General features: G+C 40.0%; 2 protein-coding genes across 3 annotated transcripts in view; both read right to left on the reverse strand.

The window, feature by feature from the left end:
- Pon3 (paraoxonase 3) overlaps positions 1–9,101 on the reverse strand; it is a 48,977-nt gene extending 39,876 nt beyond the window's left edge. For both annotated transcript variants that reach the window (XM_017795456.2, XM_029558312.1), the window contains exon 1: positions 7,965–9,101. The gene's annotated coding sequence lies outside the window, so the exon portion shown is untranslated. The remainder of the gene's footprint in view (positions 1–7,964) is intronic.
- Pon2 (paraoxonase 2) overlaps positions 9,101–26,441 on the reverse strand; it is a 33,348-nt gene continuing 16,007 nt past the window's right edge. Inside the window, exons 3-9 of the mRNA XM_008822576.3 lie at positions 21,994–22,049; positions 16,650–16,815; positions 16,005–16,131; positions 13,458–13,658; positions 10,889–10,970; positions 10,056–10,184; positions 9,101–9,429 (exon numbers count right to left, since the gene is read on the reverse strand). Of these exons, the coding sequence (XP_008820798.1) occupies positions 9,271–9,429; positions 10,056–10,184; positions 10,889–10,970; positions 13,458–13,658; positions 16,005–16,131; positions 16,650–16,815; positions 21,994–22,049 (920 nt within the window). The 3' untranslated portion in view covers positions 9,101–9,270. The remainder of the gene's footprint in view (positions 9,430–10,055; positions 10,185–10,888; positions 10,971–13,457; positions 13,659–16,004; positions 16,132–16,649; positions 16,816–21,993; positions 22,050–26,441) is intronic.

Genomic DNA, 26,441 nt, shown 5'->3' on the forward strand with positions numbered 1-26,441 from the left:
CAAAATTAGTATGTTTGCTTTCCTTTCCGACAGACAGATCCATCATGCCTCAAGGAAGTTTATACTTATGGGGGCTGCCACTATTTCAATCCCTATAGTTTGGAACTAGGATTAACTGGGGAATATCAGGGTATAACAGGACAGGAAAGACCCATCTACCTAAAGGATAATAAGTATCTCTATGGGAACCATGACTATTCCCTAATATATGTTGCAGATCCATGGGACGATCGCTGGCGTGTCAGAGTAATGGGAAAGTTCTACCCAGGTACATTCTCTAGCTACCCTACAGCTGACTTTCATATCTCTCGACAGCTTGTACCTGCAGCTAAGTCTGTGCTAACTCATCATAATATTATTCTACAGGAAAAACAAACAGAGGACCAGATAAGATCAACTATGTCCTGGAGCAAGTACATTCAATATGTTGCTAACTTTCTTCCTTTCACCACCCACCCCAATGCCTCTAACTGCTTCTTTTGTGCATCCAGCAATAGACCTTTACTGACAGCAGTACCAGTTAATACCACCCTTCTTTACCCAGAAACAAAAAAAGATTTCACTGACTCTCATCTGATGGATATTCCCTTATTTGAACAGCTGGATAACTATCCAATTTGCGTTTCCAACAAGAATAAGCCTACTCATTACAAATACCTCACTAACATTACTCTCTCCAGGACAGCATGCATTGCCCCTCCTCTTTTCCTAGGGTGCAAAGGAAAAGCCCAACACTGTATTAACTCCTCTCTGTCCACCTTTTGAGTACCTATAATGATTACTCCCAGGTATTCCTATTCGAGGAAGAAGGGGCTGCCCTACTCCTTCACAGCTGCCAGCAGAGAGAAATCTTCATCCCCCTGCTAGTGGAACTTGGACTAGCCCTCTCCCTGGGTGCTGGAGGAGCTGAGATTGCTGCTATTGTACAAACTCCCTCACATGGCAGGAGACTTTTGAGACAAGCTTGACCAGGCAATGGCATCCACGACTGACAGCCTTGAGTCTCTCCAATGACAAACGAACTCTCTTGGAGGGTTGTGCTCCAAAACAGAAGAGCACTGGACTTAATAACTGCTGAAGATGGGGAGATGTGTAGTATTGGGAGAGGAATGCTGTTTTTTTGTAAATGAATCAAATGTTGTTGAGACCAATGTTAATACTCTCAAAAAACTTCGTAACGATCTATTTTCAAGATTTCAACCCACCAAACAATTAAGTTGGTTTAGTAACCCCTTGTTTTCATGGCTCCTACCCTTTCTTAGCCCCCGATCATGCTGTGTGTCATTTTGATGCTTGCTCCCTGTTTCATACAATTTCTTTGCCGACAAATTACCACCACTGCAAAAATTACTACTGATCAGGTCATGTTCAATTATCAAACTTTGGATTCTCCCCAGATAGATGAGTTGGCTCTTAAAGCTTGTGATGACACTTCTCCATTGTAAATAAAAACAGGGGGAGATGTTGGGGGACCCTGCTGCTAAGGTTGTAGTCCTCCATGTCTGGATAGCTCTAAGGGGCTCGGTGCTATATGGAAGGACTCCCTTTCTCAGTGGGGACCTCCTGCTCTCTGCCTAACTTACCTGGAAAGTGCCACTAAGCACGGATGCCTGACCTTATTTGGAACATGACCTTTGGCATAGTTGCAATAAAACTGCCCCCATGTTTTTTCTATATGATAATTAGGCATTGCCCTATAGTCGGATGATAGGATCCCCTTACCACATGTAAATAAAGCATACTATGAGCACCTATCAGCTGAAGCTTTGGCTTCTGCCTCCACACTATATTTTTCCTGACCCCCACTGAATAAACGGAGCTGTATCACTGAATCTGACTCCCCGGAAAAGTCTTTTCCATCATGGTCACTGGCTGTCCTGAACCCGTTCATTGCTTCTCCTCCTTTTGTCCTCATGGACTGGTGCCAACAGCCCTCGAGGGGAGGGAGAGATCCACAGTAGGAGTCCAAGTTCATCTATAGAGTAGATGGGTCTAGGAATTTCAGCCTTTCTCCACGATTGGTGAGATACGGAAAAAATCAGGAGAAGGAAGAGTGGAACCCATAGGATGAGCAGAATGCAGGAAAAAGGAAATACTAGTTTCTATGGGAGATTCTTGCTCTCATTTCTTCTGCCTTCAGTTCCTTCCAGGTGAACAACACATTTCCTCCCTCCTAATCAAGACCAAATTGGAGGGGAGGACACATAAGTTTAGATAACGTGGAATCTTCAAGCATGCTCTATTTTTATTTACTAACAGAAAGGAATAGTCCTATTAAAAAGAGCAAATATTTTTTGGAAAGATGAAGATTTTCCAGTTAAGAATATCAACAAAAGAAAAGACGGTCCCTGGCCTATAGGATCCCTAAGTATAATATGGGTGCTGGAGAGATGGCTCCACAGTTAAGAGGGCTTATTGCTCTTGCAGAGGACTGGGTTCAGCACCCACTTGGCAGTTCACAACTACCTGCAACTTGTGTTCTAGGTGATCCAACACCCTCTTCTGCCTCTTCTAATCTCTGAGAGCTCCTGCATGCAGGTGATACACATAAACTTATACACACACACACACACACACACACACACACACACAAATAAAATAAATCTGTTTTAGCCGGGCATGGTGGTGAGTGCTTTAATCCCAGCCCACAGGAGGCAGAGGCTACCCTGGTTCACATTGTGACTTCCAGGTCAGCTGTGACTAGAGAGACCCTGTTGAGAAAACAACCAAAAACGACAACAACAAAAATCTGTCTTGAAATATTATCTGGTCATGGTGGCACATGCCTTTAGTCCCAGCACTCAGGAGGCCGAGGCAGGCGGCTCTCTATGAGTTCAAGGCCAGTCTGGTCTACATAGTGAGTTCCAGGACACCTGGGGTACAGGGAGACCCTATCTCAAAAAGACCAAAAAAAAAAAAATTTATATGAATATGCAGTAATGACATCTACCATGTTAATTGCACTTGCTACACACTCTGTTGGGTACTTAGAACTCTATGATAACTCAGGATAATCTCTGAAGCAGTAACGTTATCTTATTTTACAGGTGAAGAAAACAAGGCATAGAGTAGTTGTTAGGTTCTCCCTAAACTGCACAGCTTATAATTGGTAGTCAGACAGTTTGGCTCCAAAGTTGTGCCCATTACTGCTTGGCCTTCACCACACTGGCCTTGTTAAAGCTGTGGGACAGGGGGCAAACCAAGAGAAAACTCTAACACTGGGAGTTCTCTTTAAGAGAATTGCTTTTGAAAGCATGCTAACAGAGAAGGAGTTGAATGTGAACTTGGTGATTACTTAGGAGAAAGTTTAATAGATTCCAGGACCCGGGTGCTTATGGGGGTTGGGAGTTAGGCTGCCTTGGATCAATCAGCTGAGGGGCTCGCATTATTTATTTTTCAAAGATTTATTTATTTTTATTTTATGTGTACTATGAGTGTTTTGCATGCATATATGTGTGTGTACCATGTGGGTGCCTAGCTCTCAGGGAGGTGAGAAGAGGGTGTCAGTAATTCCTGGAGTTAATGGACAGTTGTTAGCTGCCACGTCGGTCCTGGGAACCAAACCTGGGTCCTCTGCAAGAGCAGCAAGTACTCTTAACCACTGAGCCATTTCTTCAGCAAGGGGCTCACATGTTTTAAACTGTGTATTCCTCTTCTGTAAAAGGGGATCTACCATGAAAGTAGTTTAAAATTAAGAGGACTAGTGTGAAGTGCTCAGTCCTGTACTTAGTACATTATAGGAAAAAGAGAAAAAAACCTGTAATTAAGTCAGACACTCCATTTGACACAGTAGGCTCTTGGGGAAGGGACTACATGCCATTGATCACTGGGTCTGCCTATGCTGTCTACAGAAATTTGGAATTAAGTGTCTCCATAAATATGACTACATGGACAGATGCAAGATATGTACTGGAGAGAAAGAAAAGTTTGGAAAATAAGAACAAATGGAACAGCTGATGGAGCTGTAGTGACTGTCCCATGAGCTAAGTATTCTGCATGTGTGTCACATTCTGCTATTAACTTCTTATTAAAGAAGCAAAGTAAGACTTGCAGAGGTTAACTAATAACTTGCTCAGGGTGTTCCATAACTAGGAAATGTCGGAACCTCTGTGTGGTCAAGGGACTCTGGACTCCATGCTCCTTATCACTTGCAACTTGGCATGAAAAACAGGGTTAGAGGCATTTTTTGTAGGCAATTGAGGATGATATGTTTCTACCACCTGCTTTAAAAACCTTACTTTGCATAGAAGGGTATGTATACATTAACTTTAATCTTCATGGTGGTTAGTAATTATTTCAGTGTCATAGTCAATAATTCAAATTTCTTCTTGGGAGTCCCATAATTTGGAAACAACATAACCAGTGTCATTTTCTAAATCTCTACTTGTCCAGTTTGATAATTATCATGTGAGTTGGTAGAAAAAAATATTCACAGTGAACTCAGTTTTGTCAAAACTATGTGAGTTGGCAAGAAATTTTATATAACCAGCTCCAGTCCCATCTATAGTAAAAAGAAACAGGAATCCAGTAACCTACCTCAGAAAGGAGCTGTTTCTTAGAACACTCAAGAGAATCCTGCTTTGTGATCATAGGTGAGTAGAATTCACCCTTAGGAACTTTGTTCCCGGCTGACACTTTTTACTGAGGACTTGTGGTGGGGCTTCAAGGAGTCTTCTGAATGATCAGCATGGCATGGTGTCTCTGCCTCCTTGTCCCTAATCATCTGTGAGTAACAAACTTGGCTTTGAGTATTGTGCTCACTGGGCAATATGACCTGGCAGTGAGGTGATGGGGAAAAGGATCTGACTTATCCACATCTGATATTTGAGAGGACCCTTTGTAGAGCAACAAGAAGATGCTGACTTCAGGCCAAACTGGCTTGGTCAACAGGTCACAGTCAATCAGCATCATGAGGGGCTTGCTGTCATTGAAAGAACTCAACAAATGAAATCAGAAGTACCAAAGTCAAGGTTCAGTGATTTTTGTAACTGGCTCCTTAATCTTGAGAACTTACTCATCATTTCAGGACCATTTTTGTTTGTGTGTATGGGGGACTTTTTGATGAGCCAATGTGCACCAAATAAAATACTACATATCTAAACAATAAGTAGCATAGTAAATCTAGTGTGTCCAAAGTCACTGATAATCCAAATGAAAGTACACACTGCTGGCCCCTGAAGCAGGGATTCTGATTTGTAGATCTGGAGTGGGGTTTGAGAGTTTGCATCTTTGACAAGTTCACAGATGCTGCTGCTGCTGCTGATCCAGAGACTGCGCTGAAAAGACTAAACGCATGGACTGAGAGGAAGATAGTGAAGCTGAATCTAGGGAAGGCACACAGGTCTTCTAGGCCAAGTTCAGAACTTGAATCATATCCTAAGGGACACTGGGAAATCATTAGAATGTCTTGGCTCAGCAGATGTTTTAGAGGCATCAGACCACCATGGAGAGAATAATCAAGAAGGCAGGGAGAACTTGTCTATCCTACAGTCTGAGAGAGCTGGAGGCTTTTCTGAGTAGTTGGAGTGAGCTGTGCAATGTCAGCTGGAGAAGTTGTGAGGATATTTTCCCAATGTGCATGGAATCATGTGGGCTTGGGAAACATTTAGATGGGGGACTGATGATACTGGCAATTGATCGGGGCTGAAATGTGGTGAGCAAAGAGGAAGAAACGAAACAAGATAAATAGACTTGAAAAATCTGATAGGGCAGTATTCTTGGGATTGGGTACTGTAGGAAGCTATGGATAAAAGCAGGATTCTACTTAAAGCTGTGACTGCCATTCAATTATATGAGTTTTCTTCAAAGGGGAGTGACAAAGGTCATGTTTATTGTGAGCAAATGTTCTTAAAGGAAGTTTAGGTTAAAATTTTAGTAGTTCTTTCTAAGAAACATCTTTGTATTGAACAAGGCTCATTTTGCCTATCACATACTGTGCCAATCACCTAAACAAGTTTTACAAGAGTTTATTCTCGAGTTTTACCAGAATTTATTCTGAAACATGGAGGGGGAAGACCCAAGTCTTGAATTCATGTTCCTAGAGATAGGTGTGGGGATACTTATGCGATAAAGAAGCAGTCAGCACATGTGTAATCATCTCATGACTCTTCATGGACCACATGATCCTGTAGCCTTAGCATCAAGTTTTTGGCCCTCTGAGGTGAAAAGATCAGAAGAGTTGGTGGTTCAACTTAAAGAAATTTACTGGGCACTCAGGAGGTTGAGGCAGGAGGATTCCAAGTTTAGAGCCAGCCTGGTCTACACAATGAGATCTTGTATAAATGAAAATAAAATTAAAAACAAAGCTAGAGGGCTTGGGGAGCAATCACAGCATTTCCTCCAGAGTAAGGTTTCTACCTATCAGTCCTCTGAAAGTTTAAAAATTTGTTTTTCTTTCTCTTCTAATCAGAAGCACGATTCCTTTGTGTTTTTGAACTCTGTCAAGAATTCTATGTTTTTGAGTGTACAGCACTTGGCTAGCATGTATGAAGCCCTGAATTTGATCTCTAGTACAGCAAAACAAAAACCAAAAACCAAAGAACTATGAAAACTGAAAGACTAGTTATTAAAAGTTACCAATGGAGGGGCTAGAAAGATGGCTTAGCAGTTAAGAGCACTGGCTAGTCTTGTAGAGGACCTGGATTTGGTTCCCGGCACCCACATGATGGCTAACAACCATCCATAACTACAGTTCCAGGGAATCTGACACCCTCTTTTGACCTCTGTGGGTACCGCAAGACATGGCTACACTTACATACATGCAGGAATATACCCATACACGTGAAAAAAATATTTAAAAAGTTACCAATGATAAGGAAAATTCTGTTCCTTACATATATGGAACTCGAATTCATTAAAAAAAAATTCTTAAAGAAAAAATAAAATAAGAATATTCAGTGAAACAAATACAACACTCTTTAAACATCTTAAAGGGTGCATACATTCACTTGTGGCAAAAAAAATAAAAATGAAAACACTTTGGAAGAAAACTTTTGGAAAGGAGGAGTGCTGGAAATTGAACCCGGGTCCTCTGCAAGAGCAGCCAGTACTCTTAACAGCTGAGCCATTCATCTCTCCAGTTCCCAGTGTCAGTTGTTTTGAATGGAGACTTAACTACCAAATTGCTCCATTCAATATATGATCATAAAAAGATCACCATAAGCTTTTAGCAAAGAGGCAGTTCAGTCTGGAGATCTGCCCGGCAGAGGACAATGGATCATTTGGACCTTGACCACCCCTCCCCTCTCCTTTCCATCCCTCCACTCCCCACCCCCAAGCCTTTAATAAAGCGATTTGAACCCCCCCAAAAGATCACCATAAATAAATGTACAGGATACTTACAGTTTGATAAAACAGTCTCTCATACCCATTAAAGACCCAAATCAGAATTTATTAAAAAGTTTTCTTATATTTCTAAGATAAGCAAAGCATGTGATCATTAATATACAACTGCTCTTGCACAAATAGAATTTCTAATAAATAAAATCAAAAGCAACTTTACTTGATGCCTATTAAGAACAAGGCTTTTTGCTAGCCATTGTTAACATCTTCTAAAATCTAAAACATTCCCTTCTTAGGTTGGGTCCTGAGGTAAACATCTTTTAAGCTGACCTTATTCATCTGTGATTGAATATTTTTCCCTTGGGTAATAGAAGCAGAAAAAAACAAAACAAAACAAAACAAAACAAAAAAACAGTAATTCCCTTTGCCTGAAATGCATATCAAATTCATTCTTACAGACTAAATTGAAAAACAGAAAATCACAAACAGAAAAATATAAATACAAACACAGGCCAAATTGACCAAAGCCCGAGTTTAAGAATACTCCTGCCATTTCCATTTAAAAGTTATTAAATGATTCATTAGAACACAAAACTCAAATTGGCATCTTGAAAAAAAAAAAAATAAAACCCAGACACACTCTACACATTAGGAAAAAGAGTAAACAAACACTAAACACTCACTGATTCTATGGCAGCAGCTTCATGTAATTGCTAATGGTACAGGCTTTGGCATTGTAGATTGATATCCATCCCTCAGGAGGTGGGTGACCTTGAACTCCTTGAAATGTTAACAGTGATACAATATCAATATCTACTCCCTCCAGGCTGCAATTAGGATTAAATAAAATAATTAGTGTAGCTCTTTCTCCTCATTGTTGGGCATTTAGTAACTGACAAATATCTTAATGATGGTGAAACAAAGTTCTTTGATAAGTTATAATGGAGAGAAACACATGAAGGTCACTCTTTAGAAAGAAGAAGTGTTTTTGGAGGCAGAGTGGGGAAAAAAAAATAACCTTCTCTCCCCCATCCCCCTGTGATTTTCATACCTAACCCTAACCAGGCAGGCTTGGAGAGCAAATAGCATCTCTCCTGGCTTCTGGTCACAGCTGTATTTATTGAATTTATCTCCTTAAATGCTTTTATCTCCTCTTTGTATCCAAGGTGGACCTCTTTTTAGGAAGAGAACTGATGGAAGATACCTTAAGAATTGAGAATGCTTAAGGCTTGGCTTGGTGGTATATGCCTTTAATCCCAGCTCTTGTGAGAAAGAGGCAAGTAGGTCTCTGTGAGTTCAACGTCAGCCTGGTCTACAAAGCAAGTTGCAGGCCAGCCAAGGCTTCATTATGAGACCTGGTCTTAAAAAACAAAAGTAAAAATTCAGAATTTAGGCTGCAGTATTCAGCTGTGTTATTATATTTTATTTTTTTTCAATAAAGAGCCCTTTCATATTGAGCGTTCAATGAGAAATCAGCATGGCCATTCTTGTCCAACCCAAACCCTGCCTTTCTGTTCTCCCAAGTCCAAGAATTAAACACAGACAAGACCTGAACTTCGGTTAGTCTTTAATATAATTCCATCCTTTCTACAGTAAACAAAGCTATAAGTACAAACATCAAAACATGATATCAGTAGTTCTGAATACTCACAGTGATGGCCCCTGGCATTTTAAGGAGCTATATAGCTTGACCTGTTTGAATGGATTCAATCATAGTAGGGAGGCAAAGGGGAGACTGATTTTTGTGCAAAGTGCATTCAACTTTATGGAAAAGCAGTTTCTCTGTCCTTGGCTTGGCATAAAACACACAATCCTTTGATGTTAAATGTGCTATCAGAACTCTGGGTGCCTTTCCTTACTGAAATAAAATGGGTTATATATGCAGTATATTTCTGGGTCCACCCTGCTGGTTAAAGTCCCTCAGAATTACCAAGTCATAAGAAGATTAATTTGTTACAAGTTATTGTGCTTGCATGCTGAAAATACAATTTAGAGTTCACAATACAAGGCTCTCTGGTATAAAGTGCCTATGAGAAGTTTCCTGTCATATATGGTCGCCACAGAACTTCCCTGGAGGACAGACCCATTGTTGACATAAACTGTGGTTACTGAAGGCTTCTCGGATAGAATGTTCTGGATGCGAAGAACCTGTCCAGAAGATACAAAGGATGAATACTGCACCCCACACACCCATGTCACTCAGTCACCAATAATTCCTTGTCTTCCCCAATGATACTTAATTATGAAGACAAGCTGCTGGAAACAGCGTTTACCGATCTCTTTAATGCTTAAATGAAAGTACTTTCTAAGCCTTCAAAGAAAGGACCTTTTAAAAACCATCTAGATATGCCATGCCAACACAGGATTTAGTGTGATTACAGCAATTGAGCATTAATAGAAATAGGTTCGCACAACTGTGCCTGCTTCCACTATACTTCCAACATGCACAAAACTCGTCATGTGGTGAGCTGACAATAAACCGGATATTTAAAAAATTGCCAGTATACCACACAAGCAGGGCACATGTCTTTATAAAAATGACTTTTGACTAGTTTCCACCATAATTTAATACATCAAAAGATTACTTTTCTCAAAGCATTTGAACAATGTAACATTCTGCCAATTATTGGCTTAAAGCAATTACAAAACTATTGCACAAGTTTATTGTATTATTGGTTTAAAAGAACTAACAAATCATCCCTGTGACAATTTACTGCATTATTAGTTCAAAAGGATTTGAATAATTAAGGTTGAAGAAATCAAAATATAAAAACCTCTGATGAGGGAGGATGGCTCGGGTCATACACGAAGAGCTTCTGGCCATTAGGGTGACAGCCAACCCAGATGTCGCCCGAGGAAGGATCAATAGATAGATTGTCCACCAGCGTACCCAACTGCAGAACCTTACAAATGAAAAATGTCAATATCTAAACGATGCAAGAAACCTGATTAAATAATTTAGAGCTAACCTCTCCTGCCTCTGTGTGCAGGGACATTACACAAACTGCCTTGTTTTTGCCCTTCTAACACCGATATTGCTTAAAATACATTTAATAAACTGTCTTAGAGCCACTTTCATCTTCTCTGAAAGTAAGAAAGCTAGGGTGATTAAAAAAAAATGACCTCCTTTTGCTTTAAAAGATACGCAATGATCAGGTAGCGCAAGGAACTCCATCAAAGCAAGATGGGAAATTCTTAATCACCCTAAAGTATGTGCTGTTGGCAGACAGAAAATAATAATGGCAGGCAACCCAATTTCTACCTTCATTTATTATTGAAAAAACTGACAATGTGCATAAATCTTCATATGAACAATTCATCTATTAGTCTTTTCAATTGTGAAAATTCTTACTGGGATTCAACAGTCATCAATACTCATGGAACAGCCCTAAACCTGATGCAAATATGGCTTAACCTGTTGCTGCCTGTAATCTCTGTCCATCCTGGGAATAGCTGGAGAAAGATTTTTCTTGCTGGAAGGAGGTGATCTTTTAAAACACATACTAACTTCTTTGCACCCACATTCTATTCTCAGTGTGCTATTGTTAGAGTATAGTGTTGCTATACCACAGCAAAGTGCAACAGATCTATATAGAAGAATATTTACCTTTAATTGAGTCAAATTCATATTAGGTTGCTTTTCCAAAACATGGATTTCATGAGCCAATGTATCAGCAACATAGACATACCTGTTCAGAGAGGACACCCATTAGCCCTTCCTGCCAACACAGAGCTTCTACAGTATAGTATAAAAGAGTAAGTTTTAAAGCCTGCAGAGAAGTTCATCAATGATGTGCTCTCAAGGAATGTTTCAAAATAAGTTTGGTAGTGCTACAATAATCATGGAATCATTATTTTTCAATAGGTTTGTAAGGAAAAAAATTTTTTTTTGGTCTTTTTGAGACAAGGTCTCCCTGTAGCTCCAGCTGTCCTGGAACTCACTATGTAGACCAGGCTGGCCTTGAACTCACAGAGATCCACCTGTCTCTGCCTCCCAAGTGCTGGGATTAAAGGTGTGCACCAAAACTTTTTAGTATGAAGTCTTTAATATTTGCCACTGAAATGACATTAAAAAAATATTTGGTTTCATAAGAAAAAGCATCTGCCTTCTACTACATAATTTAATATTTCTGTCCTGTACATATAGAATTCTATGGTACAGAATACATTAAGTATTCATTAATATGCATTATTTAATAAATAGTAGCACATGGAGAGTTTTACTATTAAGAGGTAAGTATTAATCTAGAAGCATGTGCCTGCACATACTGGGGCAAGTTGATTTAACTCATGGAATCAACTGCTTCGTGGCAAGTATTCTACTGAGTAGTCCTCATGTATGAAGCTAGGAATTCAGCGCTGTGGCAGAAACACACAGGAAAAGGATACAGCTTTGGTCCTAAAACATGCCTAAGTGTTGGCTGGTCCAGACTAGTTTGTACACATAAAAGCCCTAAGTCAACAGTACCTGTATTATGAAAAGAGGGTGTGCCGAGGCAAAGGAGTGTTAGCAAAATATGAGTTTGTTGTCTTATGGGAAGAATGGAAATGACAGAAAAGGGAGAGTGGAACTAGTCCATGACAGAAAGTCCAGATCTTCTCTGCCTTGTTTTGAAAGGCGGCTGGATTCTATTGAACTTTTAGAATAAATTAGTGACTGACAATGATTATGCATGTTCTTCATACCTGGTGCTGTGGTGAGCATGCACAGCCAGAGATGGGACAAGGCTAATGCTCCATAGAAAGATCACTCTAGCCAGAAAGTACAAGATGGCGGTAAGCTAAAGGCAAGCTGCAACACAAATGGAAATGCTAGGTGTGGGGGAAACAAAAAACAGAACAGATTTGGTTGGGTGGGACAGATTGGGTCAGTTAGAGATCTAAACGAAATGAGCTATATTTTTTTTCTGTAATTATAGAAAAAGAAGAATAAAGTGTATCACAAAACAAAAACTCTTATTTGTCAAGGAATGTCAAATTTATAACCTGTCATATTTGTGATAGTGTAAACTGTTCGATGTGATCAGGCAGAAGAAAAATCTAACAAGGAATTTAGTACCCTTTCTTCTAAGTTGTGATTGTGTACACAAAAATAGTAAGAGAATGTCTGGGAAATAATTTGGCAATATCTATTGAGGCTAACATTGAAAAGGTTTGCATTATTTGATCAAGAAGAGTCTGTTTGTAGGAGGTTTGTTAACAGAAATTCAATACAAATATTCAAAGAGGTGGATCTCATAATGCCCTGTAGCTGTATCCTACCTGGGATCTGAGCCTAGGACTGAACATATCCAAAATCATCAAGGATAGTCAATATGATCTAGTGCTACTTTGGGGAGTTTGATGGTAAATGAGAAGTATAAAATTGTTTTCATACAGAAAATAATAAACAAGTTACATATCCTTCAAAGGAGAAATGGTTAAATCAGTTTAGAATCATCCTTATAAAGGAATGATACATAGTCAATAAAAATGATAAAGTAATTTATTATTTTATTTGTTTTGGTGGGAGGTTTTGTAACCTGAAATTTTCCCTTTTTTCTTCTATTTTAAAACTATCGAGCAGGGCGTGGTGGCCCATGCCTTTAATCCCAGCACTTGGAAGGCAGAGGTAGGTGGATCTCTGTTAAAATAATATAAAAGTATCAAATCAACTATTATACTGTTATTTAATATGTAAATTGTATTGCTATACATAAAATTATATATTTAAAAGGAAACATCTGCTTGATACTTTAGTATACATACATAAATATGATTTTACTTCTATATTTATCAATTAAGTTTGGGCCGGGCATGGTGGCGCATGCCTTTAATCCCAGCACTCGGGAGGCAGAGGCAGGTGGATCACTGTGAGTTCAAGGCCAGCCTGGTTTCCATAGTGAATCCAGGCCAGTAGGGGCTACACTGAGACCCTGTCTCAAAAAGACCAAAAAAGAAAAAAAAATTAAATTTGATGATTATATCACATTTAATACATGCATATCCTTTACATATTCAAGATATATTTGCATACCTATAAAACTATACGTAAATATGTCTGATACACGTATATATGAAATACATAAAAATGTCAAATATCATATTTACTTTCATATTTGGAAAGAGAACAGTCTAACGAATATGGCTAACATCACAACTCGGGAGAAACAAAGACATTCTGTAGGAAGCCGTACTTTTTGTCAGGTGAAATATTGATTCCATTGGCTGAATCAAACCCTTCAGCCACCAGCTTAACTTCATCTGGACTGTAATAAACAACATTGGCCCAGTGTAAGTTCAAGTATGTTTCCAAATACTTTAAGAAAGGATCCGAGAAGTAGTGGTCATTGGTGGCATAGAAATGAACTGGTCCAACAGCTATGATGTCATTCACACTAAAAGAGAAAAATAGCAAGGGAGAGAAAATAAAAAACCTGTTGTCTCCACACAGAAGATTAGATAAATTTTTACAAGGTTCACACAACATGCCCTTTGAGTGTTCGGAAGGGGTTTTTCCAAGAAACAGTAAGCTATGGTCACATGAGCCAGGGCCATAGACATGTACTACTGCCAATATTGGAAGGACCAATATCATACCGTATCATGTAATTTGACAAGTCTTTTGGTAACCATGTAGGATCATCACAAAGAACAAAGATTTGGCCAGGTATAGTGGACAGTGGAAACACTTGGAGTCCCAGCACTTAGAAGGTAGAGGAAGGAGGATCCTGAGTTCAAGCTTAAATTGAGACTGTCTCAAAAACAGTTTTTTTCTGTATTTCTGTTTGGATTTATATTTTGAGATGGGGTCTCCTGTAGGCCAGGCTGGTCTACAAATTCCTGTGTAGCTGAAGATGACCTTGAACTTCTGATCCTCTGTCTCTACCTCTTCTATGGTGGTATTATGGGTGTATGCCACTGTGCCTAGCTAAAGGCATGTTGTGCCCCACATACAGTACAGGCTTAACAAATATCTACAAGAACAGAGCTCTTCAGGGTTTGGAGCTGGACAGGGCCTGACTGTCATTAGGTCGTCAGTCACATTTACCTTGTCCCCATTTATTCTTCTACTGGACTTTGCTGAGGTCCATGGCTTAGTCATTAGTCAAACTAAGGTTGACTGTTCAGTTTCTACCTGCCTTGCAAAGCCACCATGCCGAGAATGAGCAGACACTCAATAAACGCTTGCAGAGAGACAGATGATGAAGCAGCCAGAGCCCAGTGCTACAGGTGAGAGATTGATATGCTAAAAACAATTACTATTTCCAACCAGTTAGGCAAGGGTGTTATTAAATTGAAATTCCAATTATCTTATGCAAAAATTTCTGAAAGAGCTGCTTTCTTCTCTGTCAAATAAAAAATACGGAACTACAGGGAAGGTGGGTCTCTTTTTTTTTTTTTTTTTCCTCTGAAAAAGCTCCACAGTGCTGAGGCTGCCCAAATGGTGTTCATGCTCCTGTTCATGATGAAGTTCATTCTGAGGATGAATGCTGGGAAGTTACATTCTGACGACTTAGATAGAGAAGTAGAAATTAAGTATATCCATCAAGTTTAAGCTAAAAGCAGGAGGCTAGTGCAGGCTGGGTTGGGACAATACCCACAAGTGTCCTTAGCCACACTCTCCACCAGTGCCGTTTTTGTAGCAGTGGCCCATTTTGTATGGATCTTATACATATAGATAGAAGGGAATTTTATACTACACAATATATATCTATATACCTACATATATACGTGTGTGTGTGTGTGTGTGTGTGTGTATTTGAGAACTTCACACTGGTATACAATGTATTTTAATTCTACCCACCCCAACTACCTCCTTATATAACTTTTCCTGGCCCCTGGCCCCTACCACATCTCCCTCCCAACTTCATGTCCTCCTCTTTTTTTAAATATCCCCGAGTCCAGTTAGTACTACCCGTATGCACACGGGTACAGGGTCATCCACTAGAGCACAGTCGGCCTACCAGGGGCCATACTGCTAATATAAAGGGATTGTCCCTCTTCCAGCACCCATCAACTGCCAGTAGCTCCTCAGCTAGGGATGGGGCTTCATGAGACCCGCCCCCCCATTCCATGCTGGAATGTTGACTGGTTTAACTTGTGCTGGTCTTGTGTAGGCAACAACACAATGTAATTTTTTAATTGTGCATGAAAGAAAATGCCATGCTGTGAGATTTCTAGTTGTAGCACCATATTGGCTCAAAAAAATTCAGATTATAGGGCATTTCAGGCTTTGGACTTTCAGGTTGAAAATGCTTAACTTGTATACACATACACACATACGTTTATAAATTCTTGAAAAATATACATATATCATATCATGTGTCAGGTTTTATATTGTATATTAGCTAAAATATTCTTGAGCTCTTATAAAAGGTGAGAGGATCACTCACCATAGAGAGTGTTTGAAAATGCCACAGCTCAGTTCATAAAATGTTTGCTATGCATGTGCGAGGACCTGAGTTCAATTCCCACATCCCATGTTTAAAAAAAAAGCTGGATGTTGTGGCCCATGCTTAAAATCCAAGCTGGGGAGACAGAGGCAGGTGGATCCTGGGGCTTCCTGGCCATCTAGCCTAGCCTGATTGGGCGCTCCAAGCCAAAGAGAGACTGAAAAACCAGGTAGATGGCTGCTGAAGAACGACACCCAAGACTGTCTTCTGGCCTCCACATGCACACACCAGCACACACACAGAAAGTGGCAGAGATAGGATGGCAAATGAGAAAAAAGGAGGCAGTACCTTGGAAGGAGCTCATGTTTAATTGTTTTCAGGTGCAACAAAGAATTTTCTTCTTCTTCAAATTTAAAAATTTCCACTGTATTCTTGAATTCCGGGTGGTTTACAACAAAGAGATAAACTGTGTCATCTAAAGGATCAAAAGAGCAGAGACATAACCAGGGGATCTGTGGGCAGGCGCTGACATTTAAACAGCACAGGCAAGGAAAGGTTGGAAATACAAGCTGCTCAGTGCTCTAACAGACCATTCTTGCTGGTTCTTCCCATCTCTGTTGGCCTGGTATTGGTTCTGATCACTGGCCCCCTGACCTTTAAGAAGGAATGGCTCTCACCCCACACATAGAAATAGTGTATAATGTGTTTATAGGTTAATTCAGAGATACAGCTTTTTTATACAATTGATCACAGGTACATGAAAAAGTTATGAAATCTATACATTCTTTTGGCTGTTAACTGTTAGAAATTTCAAAACACAGCATAATGTACTGCTAGTTTAGGAGACAAGTGGACACGCTGTTGGTATGAAGAATGCAGGCGTGTTTCTTGAAGTAGGTGTCCTCTTCCTATCAGGGTGATCCAGGTCTACTTTCCAGAGCCATCCCTGAAGCCCTGCGTATTTCTCACCCTTGGTAGTTCATCAGCTCTTACCGCTGTCTACAAAGGTGCTGATGCCGTGTGGGTTAAACGAAGCCAAATCGAAGCCCCGGCTGACTCTTAATTCCAGTGCCCTCGGCTTTTCCTCTTTGAGATCCATCATCAGTATCCCTCCAAACTTATCTGGTGCAAAGCTATGGAGACCTGGAAACTTCAGACCCTTTCCAAAACAGTGGGAAAAAATGAAACACAAAAGCTTAAGTATCTTCCTGGACTAGTTGGGCACTTTACATGAATAATAAGCACAGACATGGGTGGCAGCAAAGAGCCACAAAGACAAAGAAAAAGGCGGGGACAGACAGCCAGGAACATGAAGGAAACAGAGAGCAATAAGAGAAAATCATTGGGATCTGAAAAGATGAAAAAATGGATGGTTCTGCTGAGCTCTGACACCATGGGATTTGTTTTCTTGAAAGGTTACCAGAAGGTGGTGGGCTGAGGGATTCCAGGGACAGCTGAGGGTCAAGCAGGTAGACATTCTCATACTAACTGTGGATTCCCACCCCAGGCCTGCACTGTTTCTAAGGGACTAGAAGGCTTGGGCAGCAGAGATAATTGTCTCACATCTCATCTAACAGCAAACCCTGTTGATGTTACCTTGCAAATATATCCCTTCATATTGATATGGGCAGTTCACCTATCTGCTCCATGGCTATCCCACCACACTCAGGTCCAGGGAAAGAGCTCTTTTGCTTCTGCCCTTACCTCCTCCGATCATGTATGGTCCTTCAGCATCCAGATTCTGTCAGATTATGACACCACTTTGACCAAAATTCTCTAATGGGTTCCCACCTCAGTCTAATTACAAGAAAAGATTTTTTTTTTTTAAGACGGGTTTTTCAGATGGCTTGGAACTCCCTATGTTGATGAGGCTGGCCTGGATCTCACAGAGTTCTGCCTCCCTCTGCCCCTGAAGTGCTGAGATTAAAGGCATGTGCCACCACACCTGGATTATTTATTGATTTTTAGTTTATGTATATGAGTGTTTTGTCTGACCAGAAAGTGCAGATCTCCTGGAACTGGAGTTATAGACCTTTGTGAGCTATCATGTGGGTGCTGGGAACTGAACTGGGGTCCTCAGCAAGAGCAGCCAGTGCTCTTAACTGCTGAGCCATCTTTCCAGTCTCCATCATACATATTCTTGTACCAATGTAACACTTCTTAAATCACCACGAAGTGCATGTGCTCTGCATGGAACATTGCCAATTCTCATTTGAGTATGGGGAAGCCCTGGCATTCTACACGTTCATTTTGAACCCAACTCTCCTCTTAGTAACAGTCTCTTAACTGAATCTCTGGATTGTTTAAAATTAACAGAGAACCACATTATCTGAAAATAATGGCCATTTTTGTCTTTTGGGTTCTATCCCCCATTTCTTTTTCTTGTTTTATTAGGTTATTAAGAACAATTGATTGGTGATGGTTGTACGGATATTGAGCCTTTCCTTCCTCTTCAGAACATCAATGGGAACACAGCTCATGTTTCACCATTAAAAATGATGCTTACTGTAGGTTTCTGGGAATTTCCTCCTCTATTTCTAATTTGCTTGGAGCTTTTAATTAAGTATTGAATTTTATTTAAAGCTTTTTTTTGGCACTTACTGAGATGATCTAGGTGGTTTTTTTTTAAATCAGTTACTTAATAAATCATCTGGCTATCTATAAAATTCAGATTCATCCTTTAATTCTTAAGGAAAGACTTATTGGTTATAATAAATTGTATGCGAATTCACGAGTGTATTTAGTTTACTAAAGCAATATGGTCATATTTTATGTAAATTTAAGGGTGTAAGAGGAAATTCTTTGACTTTTTTTCTTTTCCAAAAGCATTTTATTAACATACATTATACAAAATAATGGGTTTCATTGTGGCTTTTTCATACATGCACATCATATGTTGATCACCTTCCCTCCCCTCCCCTGAGCCCCTTCTAGTAGTTTTCCCTCTTCTCTTTTCATAAAATTTAGGTTCTACATATGAAGGCAAAAATGGGAGATGGGTCTTTGTGAGTCTGGCTTAATTTGAATACTTTTACCCTGGCAGGCCCAGTAAGTAATATGAACTTCAGCTGTATTACTGCAGTGCTGTACAGCAGTGCCATGCCAGCTGTTCATAATCTCTCTTCTTACTAAGTCCCCACAACAGCAGTGTGCTCTTCATGAACAGGCAGCACTGCCAGATATGATAATATTCACAGTTATTTTAACACCTCCTAGTATTTTTACCCTTTTTCTGTTTTAAACTTTTAGTTTTAATTGCATCAAAATACAAAAAACATAAAATGCACCATCATCACCTCTTTGAAGGGATAGCCCAGCAATGGTACACACATTCACCTTGGTGTTTGATCTTTGTTCTAGTCTATTCTGTGTCATTTAATCCCTCATCTAGTGTGATGTTGGTTTTGTGGGGCCCCTCAAACCCATACCTTTGGAATAGGCTGGGTGAGGGGAAGTCAATGCCAGGAAGAAGAAAATCACCCACCCTGTGATATAGGAGGTACTCATTTAGACTGTGCTGGAGTAAACAAAAAATACCCTATAAAATATATAAAAAAAACCTTCCATATACCAAGATAACCAAGGATGGAAAATGAAAAAAACAAAAAACAAAAGCAAAAATAAATAAACAACATTAACATGGCTGCAAGATCAATGTGTGACAAAGGCAAGACTCAGCTTAAATGGATGGGGATTGGTGTGCTTGGAGTCCTGCTCCTTCTTGTTCAGATTTATTCCTTTCAGAGTAAAACTCTTAAAATAGTTAAGTTCTAAAGTCCCAAGAACACATCTTTGCAAACAAACAACAAAAACAAACAACAAAAGCGCAATGCAACTTTCTCCTTGCATCTCTAGTTATGATTCTGACCAGAGGCCCTGGTGCTTTTTCCTAACCTTTTCTGTAACAGGCTCATCCTTCGTAACAAACCCAGAGTGATACATCACCTGATTCATTCTGTGTAGGCAATTAAAGTTTTCCTTTAAAACTCTATTTTTTCATTAACTATAAATATCAGTGTTTCTGCTGAAAGCCAGGGTAGTTCTCTTTCCACTGGTGGTGATAACCACTGCTCACAGTCTCTGTAAAAACCACCAGGAGCATGTAATGGCACACGGCTTTAATCATAGCACTCAGGAGGCAGAGGCAGTCTGGTTTACACAATGAGTTCCAGGCCAGCTGGGGTTATAGGGAGACGGTGTCTGAAAAAGACACGGTTCCCCCCCGCCCCCCAAAAAAACCCACCAGGAACCTAAGAAGGGCTCCAACCCTCATTCTCTTCCAAGCTGAGTTCTCTCACCTGACAACTATTTTATTAGTATTGCAACTCTCTTCTAAAGTCGCTCCAAATTTCTTTACATCCTGAGTGCCCCTCTGAAATCTCCGGGCCTGACAAGAATGACTCCTGAGAAGGGACATAAGAACTAGCGGGAACTTTTGGAGTCAGATACTTCTTCCTCAAGAGAAACTGGATTAAGAAGATGTTGAAAAGCTCTGCCTTGTGGCCAAGCTAAGGAAATGAAGTTAGAAACCCTCAGCTGCCTACTGTCTATATTCCCAATTAGAAGGAGTATCAGGGAAGGCCAGTAGCTTATGGGTGATGGGTCTGAAAGTCTATCTCTCGAATGTTCAGAAGGGATATTATTCTTCAGTTTATAAGAATGAAGGCAAAAGTGAAGTGTGAGAACAAAGTCAGGTGCTGACTTTCCATTTACGCTATTCAGAGGGAAAGAACAAAAAGCGTGAGCCTTGGTTTGGGAAAGTTGGCATACTGTTTGAACTAAATATTACATAAGCATATACGTAAAAGTGAATATGCTTAACAGGGGACACAGAGTGGAAAGGATAGATGCTCTGTTGATAAGAGTATAGCAGTATTATCTAATATCCAAGTAACATCCAAGTGGGACCTCAAATCCTGGGGGGGGGGGGCCTGTGTGTGTGTCTGTGTGTGTGCGTTTGAAGGCCCAAAGTTGATGTTGGGTATCTTTCTCAATTGTTTACCATCTTAATTTTTTTTAATTAATAAATTTGTGTGTTTGTATATGTATGTGTGTGGGCTATGGCACACATGTGGCAGTCGGAGGACAACTTGTGGAGTTGGTTCTCTCCACCATGTGAGTTCTAGAGATCAGACACAGGTTGTCAGGCTTGGAGGCAAGCATCGTTTTTTAAGAAAAAAAAATTATTATTTTCATTTTATGTGGATGAATATATTGCCTGCATGTATGTAAGTGCAACTGTGTCATGCAATGCCCGCAGAGGTCAGAAGAGGGTGTTGGATTTCCTTGGAACTGGAGTTACAAAGAGTTGTCAGCCACCATGTGGGTGCTGGGAATCAAACCTAGGTCCTCTGTAAGAGCAGCCAGTGCCCTTAACCACTAAGCTATCTCTCCAGCCCAGAGGCAAGCACCTTTACCAACTTTGCCAGCCCTCACCATTTTATTTTATTTTAATTTTCTTTTTCTTTCTTTCTTTCTTTCTTTCTTTCTTTCTTTCTTTCTCTTTCTTTCTCTTTCTTTCTTTCTTTCTTTCTCTTTCTTTCTCTTTCTTTCTTTCTTTCTTTCTTTCTTTCTTTCCTTTCTTTCCTTCCTTCCTTCCTTCCTTCCTTCCTTTCTTTCTTTCTTTCTTTTTTTTTTTTTCTTTTTTTGAGACAGAGTCTCCCTGTGACCCCAGCTGGCCTGGAACTCACTATGTAGACCAGGCTGGCCTTAAACTCAGAGAATCCGCCTGCCTCTGTCTCCCAAGTGCTGGGATTAAAGGTGTGAGCCACCACACGCAGCCTCACTTTATTTTATTTTTAAGCCAGGGTCTCTCACTGAACCTAGAGCTCAGTGACTCAGCTAGACAGCTGGCCAGGGAGTCTCAGGGGTCCTACTGCCTCTACCTCTCCAGTGCTGGCATGACAGATGCACAACACTGTGCCCATTTGTTTTCTGTTTTATTTAGTTTTTTTTTTTTGTTGTTGTTGTTGTTTTTTAATATGGGTGCTAGAGATCCAAACTCAGGTCCTCATGCTGGCACAGCAAATACTTTACCAACTAAGCCATCTCTTCAGCCCTCAAATATCTTTTATAGTAACATACTTTTAAAACACAGATTGTACTGGAACATTCTAGAGCTAAGATACAACAGGGAAGCAAAGGCTAATCAGTCAATTGACAAAGGCTTTTCACCTCTATATTCAGAAAAGATTTAAGATTTAAGAATTTTCAAATCCAGCTTGATCTATCTTTTTGTCAGAACTTACTTTGAGATGCGAGGAATTTAAAATCTGTTACTATTCCATGGGCTTAAATGTCTCTCTGACTGCACATGCGGCAAGAAGGTGGTACTCACCACACTCAAGAAAGCCAGACCATTGGGAAGCACATCGATGTCTTCAGCACCAGCTTCTGAAAGTTCAAGGAGTAGGTAAATGTCATTTTCAAATTCTGCTCTTAGGTAAAGATGACATAACAGAGACTTTGTTTCCTTTATCTGAGTGTCTCTTTCTTTGGGAATGCCTCCAATTTATTTTCCAAGGCACCAATCTCTTTAATAAACGTCAGTCTAAACCCTTTCCTACAGTGAACTTCTGACTTTAAATGCTAGATATTTCATGTTTACTCAAATCAAAGTCAAGTTATCACCACATTTCCAGCTATGATACAGAACGAGTTGACATCTGCACACTTCTAGGGTAAACATCCAGATGTCTGTACAGAAGTAATTGACAACAAGGGAATATTACTTTCACAAGGAAGGGCCCATAGTCATTTAACCATGCAAATTTCCCTGTCCCCCTCTCTGCTCATGCAGTCTGAAGCAAAAAGACATTTTTCTTATTAACAGAGAGAAAACACCTGGGATTACATATTCCCTCCTTAAAAAAACAGTACACTTGTTCTCATAAGCAAAGAAATCTTTCTATTTAGTCTTTAAATTATAGGAAAAACTAGCAAAAAGAAAATTAATGAAAAGTATCATGGAGCTAAGCCCACTGAAGCTTCAAACGCCTGTCTCTGAGGCAGGCTACAATTACTATTGATTGTTTATTGATTGTACTAAGTACCCTCCACATAACACAGCAAATAATTAGACATCAGACCTTCCCAGTGGTCTCTCAATATAAATTCCACAGACAGATAACAGATCCGAACACAAGGAAAGAATAAAAATGGCTTAGATTAAGCCAAATCATGACACATTCTTTCTAGTCCACAGATCCAATCTTCTTCCTTAAGACCATGCCAAAAGATATTTCTGGCTGAGAATGTTTCAAGATTGTCAAAATTGAAAAGCATCTATGCCCGCCATTTTGATGTTGATTCATGACTTTGCACGCAGCAGGCTGCTTTCACTGTCTCTTCTTCTAGCATAGAGTGGGGAAACAAAGCATAATTAAGAACAATGACCCATCTGCCTGGTCCCCAGAAAGAAGACCTTATACCAAGAATCTTAAGAATGGAACTGTGGTGGGGGAGGGGCCTGTGAGTCCCTGTAGGGTGGCAAATTGGCTTGTTAGAATCCATGGACCTGCTGAAGTTCTGTGCGCTGCAAAATGTTTTGTGTATGAGCAGATAAGAACTTTTCTGTGACAAGGTCCTTGGTTTACAGCAGAGTAAAAACAAAACCAATAAACATGTCTGCAGTATATCCTAAATGATTAAGAACCACTAGACTCTCTGGTGTGCCCGACCTTTTGACATTGGGACACCATGTTGATTCTGTCATCTACAAAGTCCATGCTTGAGTTGTAAAAAAAAACAAAAAAACAAAAAAACTAGAAAATTTCTCTCTCTCTCTCTCTCTCTCTCTCTCACACACACACACACAAATATACATTAATGAAAACAAATATTTTTCAAAAATCCTTTCTTGGGGGCTGGAGAGATGGCTCGGCAGTTAAGAACACTGGTTGTTCTTGCAGAAGACCCGGGTTCGAATCCCAGCACTCACATGGCAGCTAACAACTGTCCATAACTCCAGTCCCAGGGGATCTGACAGCCTCTTCTGACCTGTGCAGGTATTGCACGACACAGGTGCACGTACCTACATGCAGGCAATACACGCACACACATAAAATAAAAATAATAAATAAAATTAAAAAATATCCTTTCTCTAGAAATTTCTCTCATGTAGCATCTGCTTTGTCGCCTCTTACTATCTCAGCAATCATCTATGCATGTGAAAGAAGCCAGAAGCTCTCTGAGCCCATACTCCCGTTTCCCTCTTAACTATGCCATCACAACTTCTTGCTGATAGTGATGACCACGTGTCTAAGTTCAGGCCAGACAAGATGAATGCAACTGCTGGGCAAAATAAGATAAAAATATCCATGTGTATTCTTTGCTGTCCTTTCCTGCTTTAAAATGGCAACAAATAGGCCTTTATTCTTGGACCAAGATAGAGGCCATACACTGCAAACAATTGCATTACCTTGTTAGCCTGTGTCCCTAAAAGACCACATGAAGAGAAGTCATTCAATCACCCTGGGCCATTTGCTTACTGCTGGACTATGATATAAGAGAAAAATAAAAGCAAACTACTTCTCTTAACTGTTGTAACTTTATAACAGCAAATTAGTCCTTAATAAAGCCAACAGAGTGTGCAGTATATACTGTAACCTATTACTTTCCCTTCCCCACTCAACTCCCCATTTTTGAGAGAGAATCTTATTCTGAAACTCCCAGCATAGACCAAGGTGGCCTTGAACTTACAGTGCTTCTCCTGCTCCTTCCAAGCACCCTGCTACTTTCCATGTTTGATTGTCACTACTGTGATATAATCACTCAGGGAAAAGAGACTGTACTGAAAAATAATTTACAAAGTTACCTAAACTCTCTGCTCAGGTTCTTAGCCATTATAAAAAGAAAAGAGAAAATATACATCTATATCTCACAGTGGATTTGGGTTTGTTTTCCTCTCTCCTTGTCCATGGGTAGATTATAGACTATTTAATGGTAAAGGTTATAAATCTTAATGCTGTTCTTCCACGCAGCAATTATGGTACAAGTCTTGGCTGCCAAGTTTATAAAACTATTGATTAACTCAAGAGAGAGACCATTCAAAAGTTTGTCTTAGTCTTTAACTCTGAATGCCAAACACTTGGAAAATAAGATTGTTTAAATCTCAAGCTAAGCTCAAGCTAACTGCCATTATATTTTTTATTTTGTAGGTGTTGATATTATACTAACTCTTCTACCTATAAGATAGACTTTGGACAATTTTAAAGTGCCATAAGTAGTAATCCTACTTTCATTATCACAGAAGACACACATCCTGTGTGGTATGTAGTCAGTAATCGTTATTTATTAAGAAAGGCATCATGATATGGTACATAAGATATGTATATAAACACCTAAGAGTTTCACAGAGTTCATTTTTAAAGATGGTGAATGCAACATTGGGGAGAGAGAGAGAGAGAGAGAGAGAGAGAGAGAGAGAGAGAGAGAACAAGCAAGCAGGAAGGAGTCTCACCTCTTGAATGAATTAGCTTCAAGCACACTACTAGAGTTTCCTAAAACAGATCCTCCTTACCCTTGCTACCTATATAACAAGTTGCTTTTGTCTAAACAAGGATGTTTGTCCAGCACACTGCTATTCCTTGTAAATCAAAGAGCACTGGATAAGTAACTGTTGTTAAATACATACAACCATAAGTTATTATTAACCATTACACATCACTAACATGGCATTCAACACATATTCATTTGGTGTGTACTAACCACAGGGCAAGAGCAAAAAAGAAAGAGAAGAACAATTGTAATTAGATCTAAAATGTATCCCAAATGTGCTTCTAATCGCTCATCTTTTCCGCTCTGGTGTTGTCTGAAGAGCCTCAGAGGCATTAAACACTTCAGGAGAGGGGCCATGGGCGACATACCTCCTCCTTTGTGCCAATTCCAGACAGCAGCTCACACACATCACAACATAAAGGTCACAAACACAGACAGACGCCTGTTCAGAATACAAATGCTGCTAGGCTTGTTTTTTTCAGAGGCACGCTCCGTCCCAGTGAGGTGTAACAGGAACATATTTGGCAGTTTTTCCAGTAATGTATCTGGTTGTGCCCTATTGTCTACTCTGAGACTGGAAATCATAGAAGGTAGACTTCACAGAGTCAAAGGCTGTTTAATAATGTGGCAGTTATTAACTCGATAGCAAGAGTAACCAGAGAGATCAGTGACCCAGCCTCCTACTCTTGTCCAACATCCCTCAGAGATACCTCCTGGCTCTTGCTAGAGCAGTTCTGAGGCACTCTTTTTGATTGCTGCCAGAAGACAGAAATGAAGTAAACTATTGGTTTACTTGGGAATCACACCATTTTTCAGTTCTAGAACTCGTTGCATTATCCAGCACAAATCAAATCAAGTCAACCAGGTTTTCCATGCTGAGTCTGGATCCTCCTCTCTCCAGTGTCTGTATGACAGCCTGAAAGAGAAGAGTTTCCTAGAGCACCATGCAGTGTAGGAAGAAGAAGCTAGGACTAGGAGAATACAAAATCAGCGATGAAGAAAAGACACCAGGGGGCTGGAGAGATGGCTCAGCAGTTAAGGTGTTCTTCCAGAGGACTCAGGTTCCATTCACAGTATCCACGTGTTCCCCCTCTTCTGACCTCTGTGGGTACTACATGACAAGGGTGCACTTAAATACATGCAGGCAATAAACTCATAAAATAAGAATAAATAAAATAAAAAGACAGCACCTATGAGAAAAAAATATCTGAGAGAGAGAGAAAGAGAGAGAAAGAGAGAGAGAGAGAGAGAGAGAGAGAGAGAGAGAGAGAGAGAGAGAGAGGGGGG

Source organism: Nannospalax galili, unplaced genomic scaffold, assembly GCF_000622305.1.
Source record: "Nannospalax galili isolate Female #2095 unplaced genomic scaffold, S.galili_v1.0 scaffold85, whole genome shotgun sequence".
NCBI lineage: Eukaryota > Metazoa > Chordata > Mammalia > Rodentia > Spalacidae > Nannospalax > Nannospalax galili.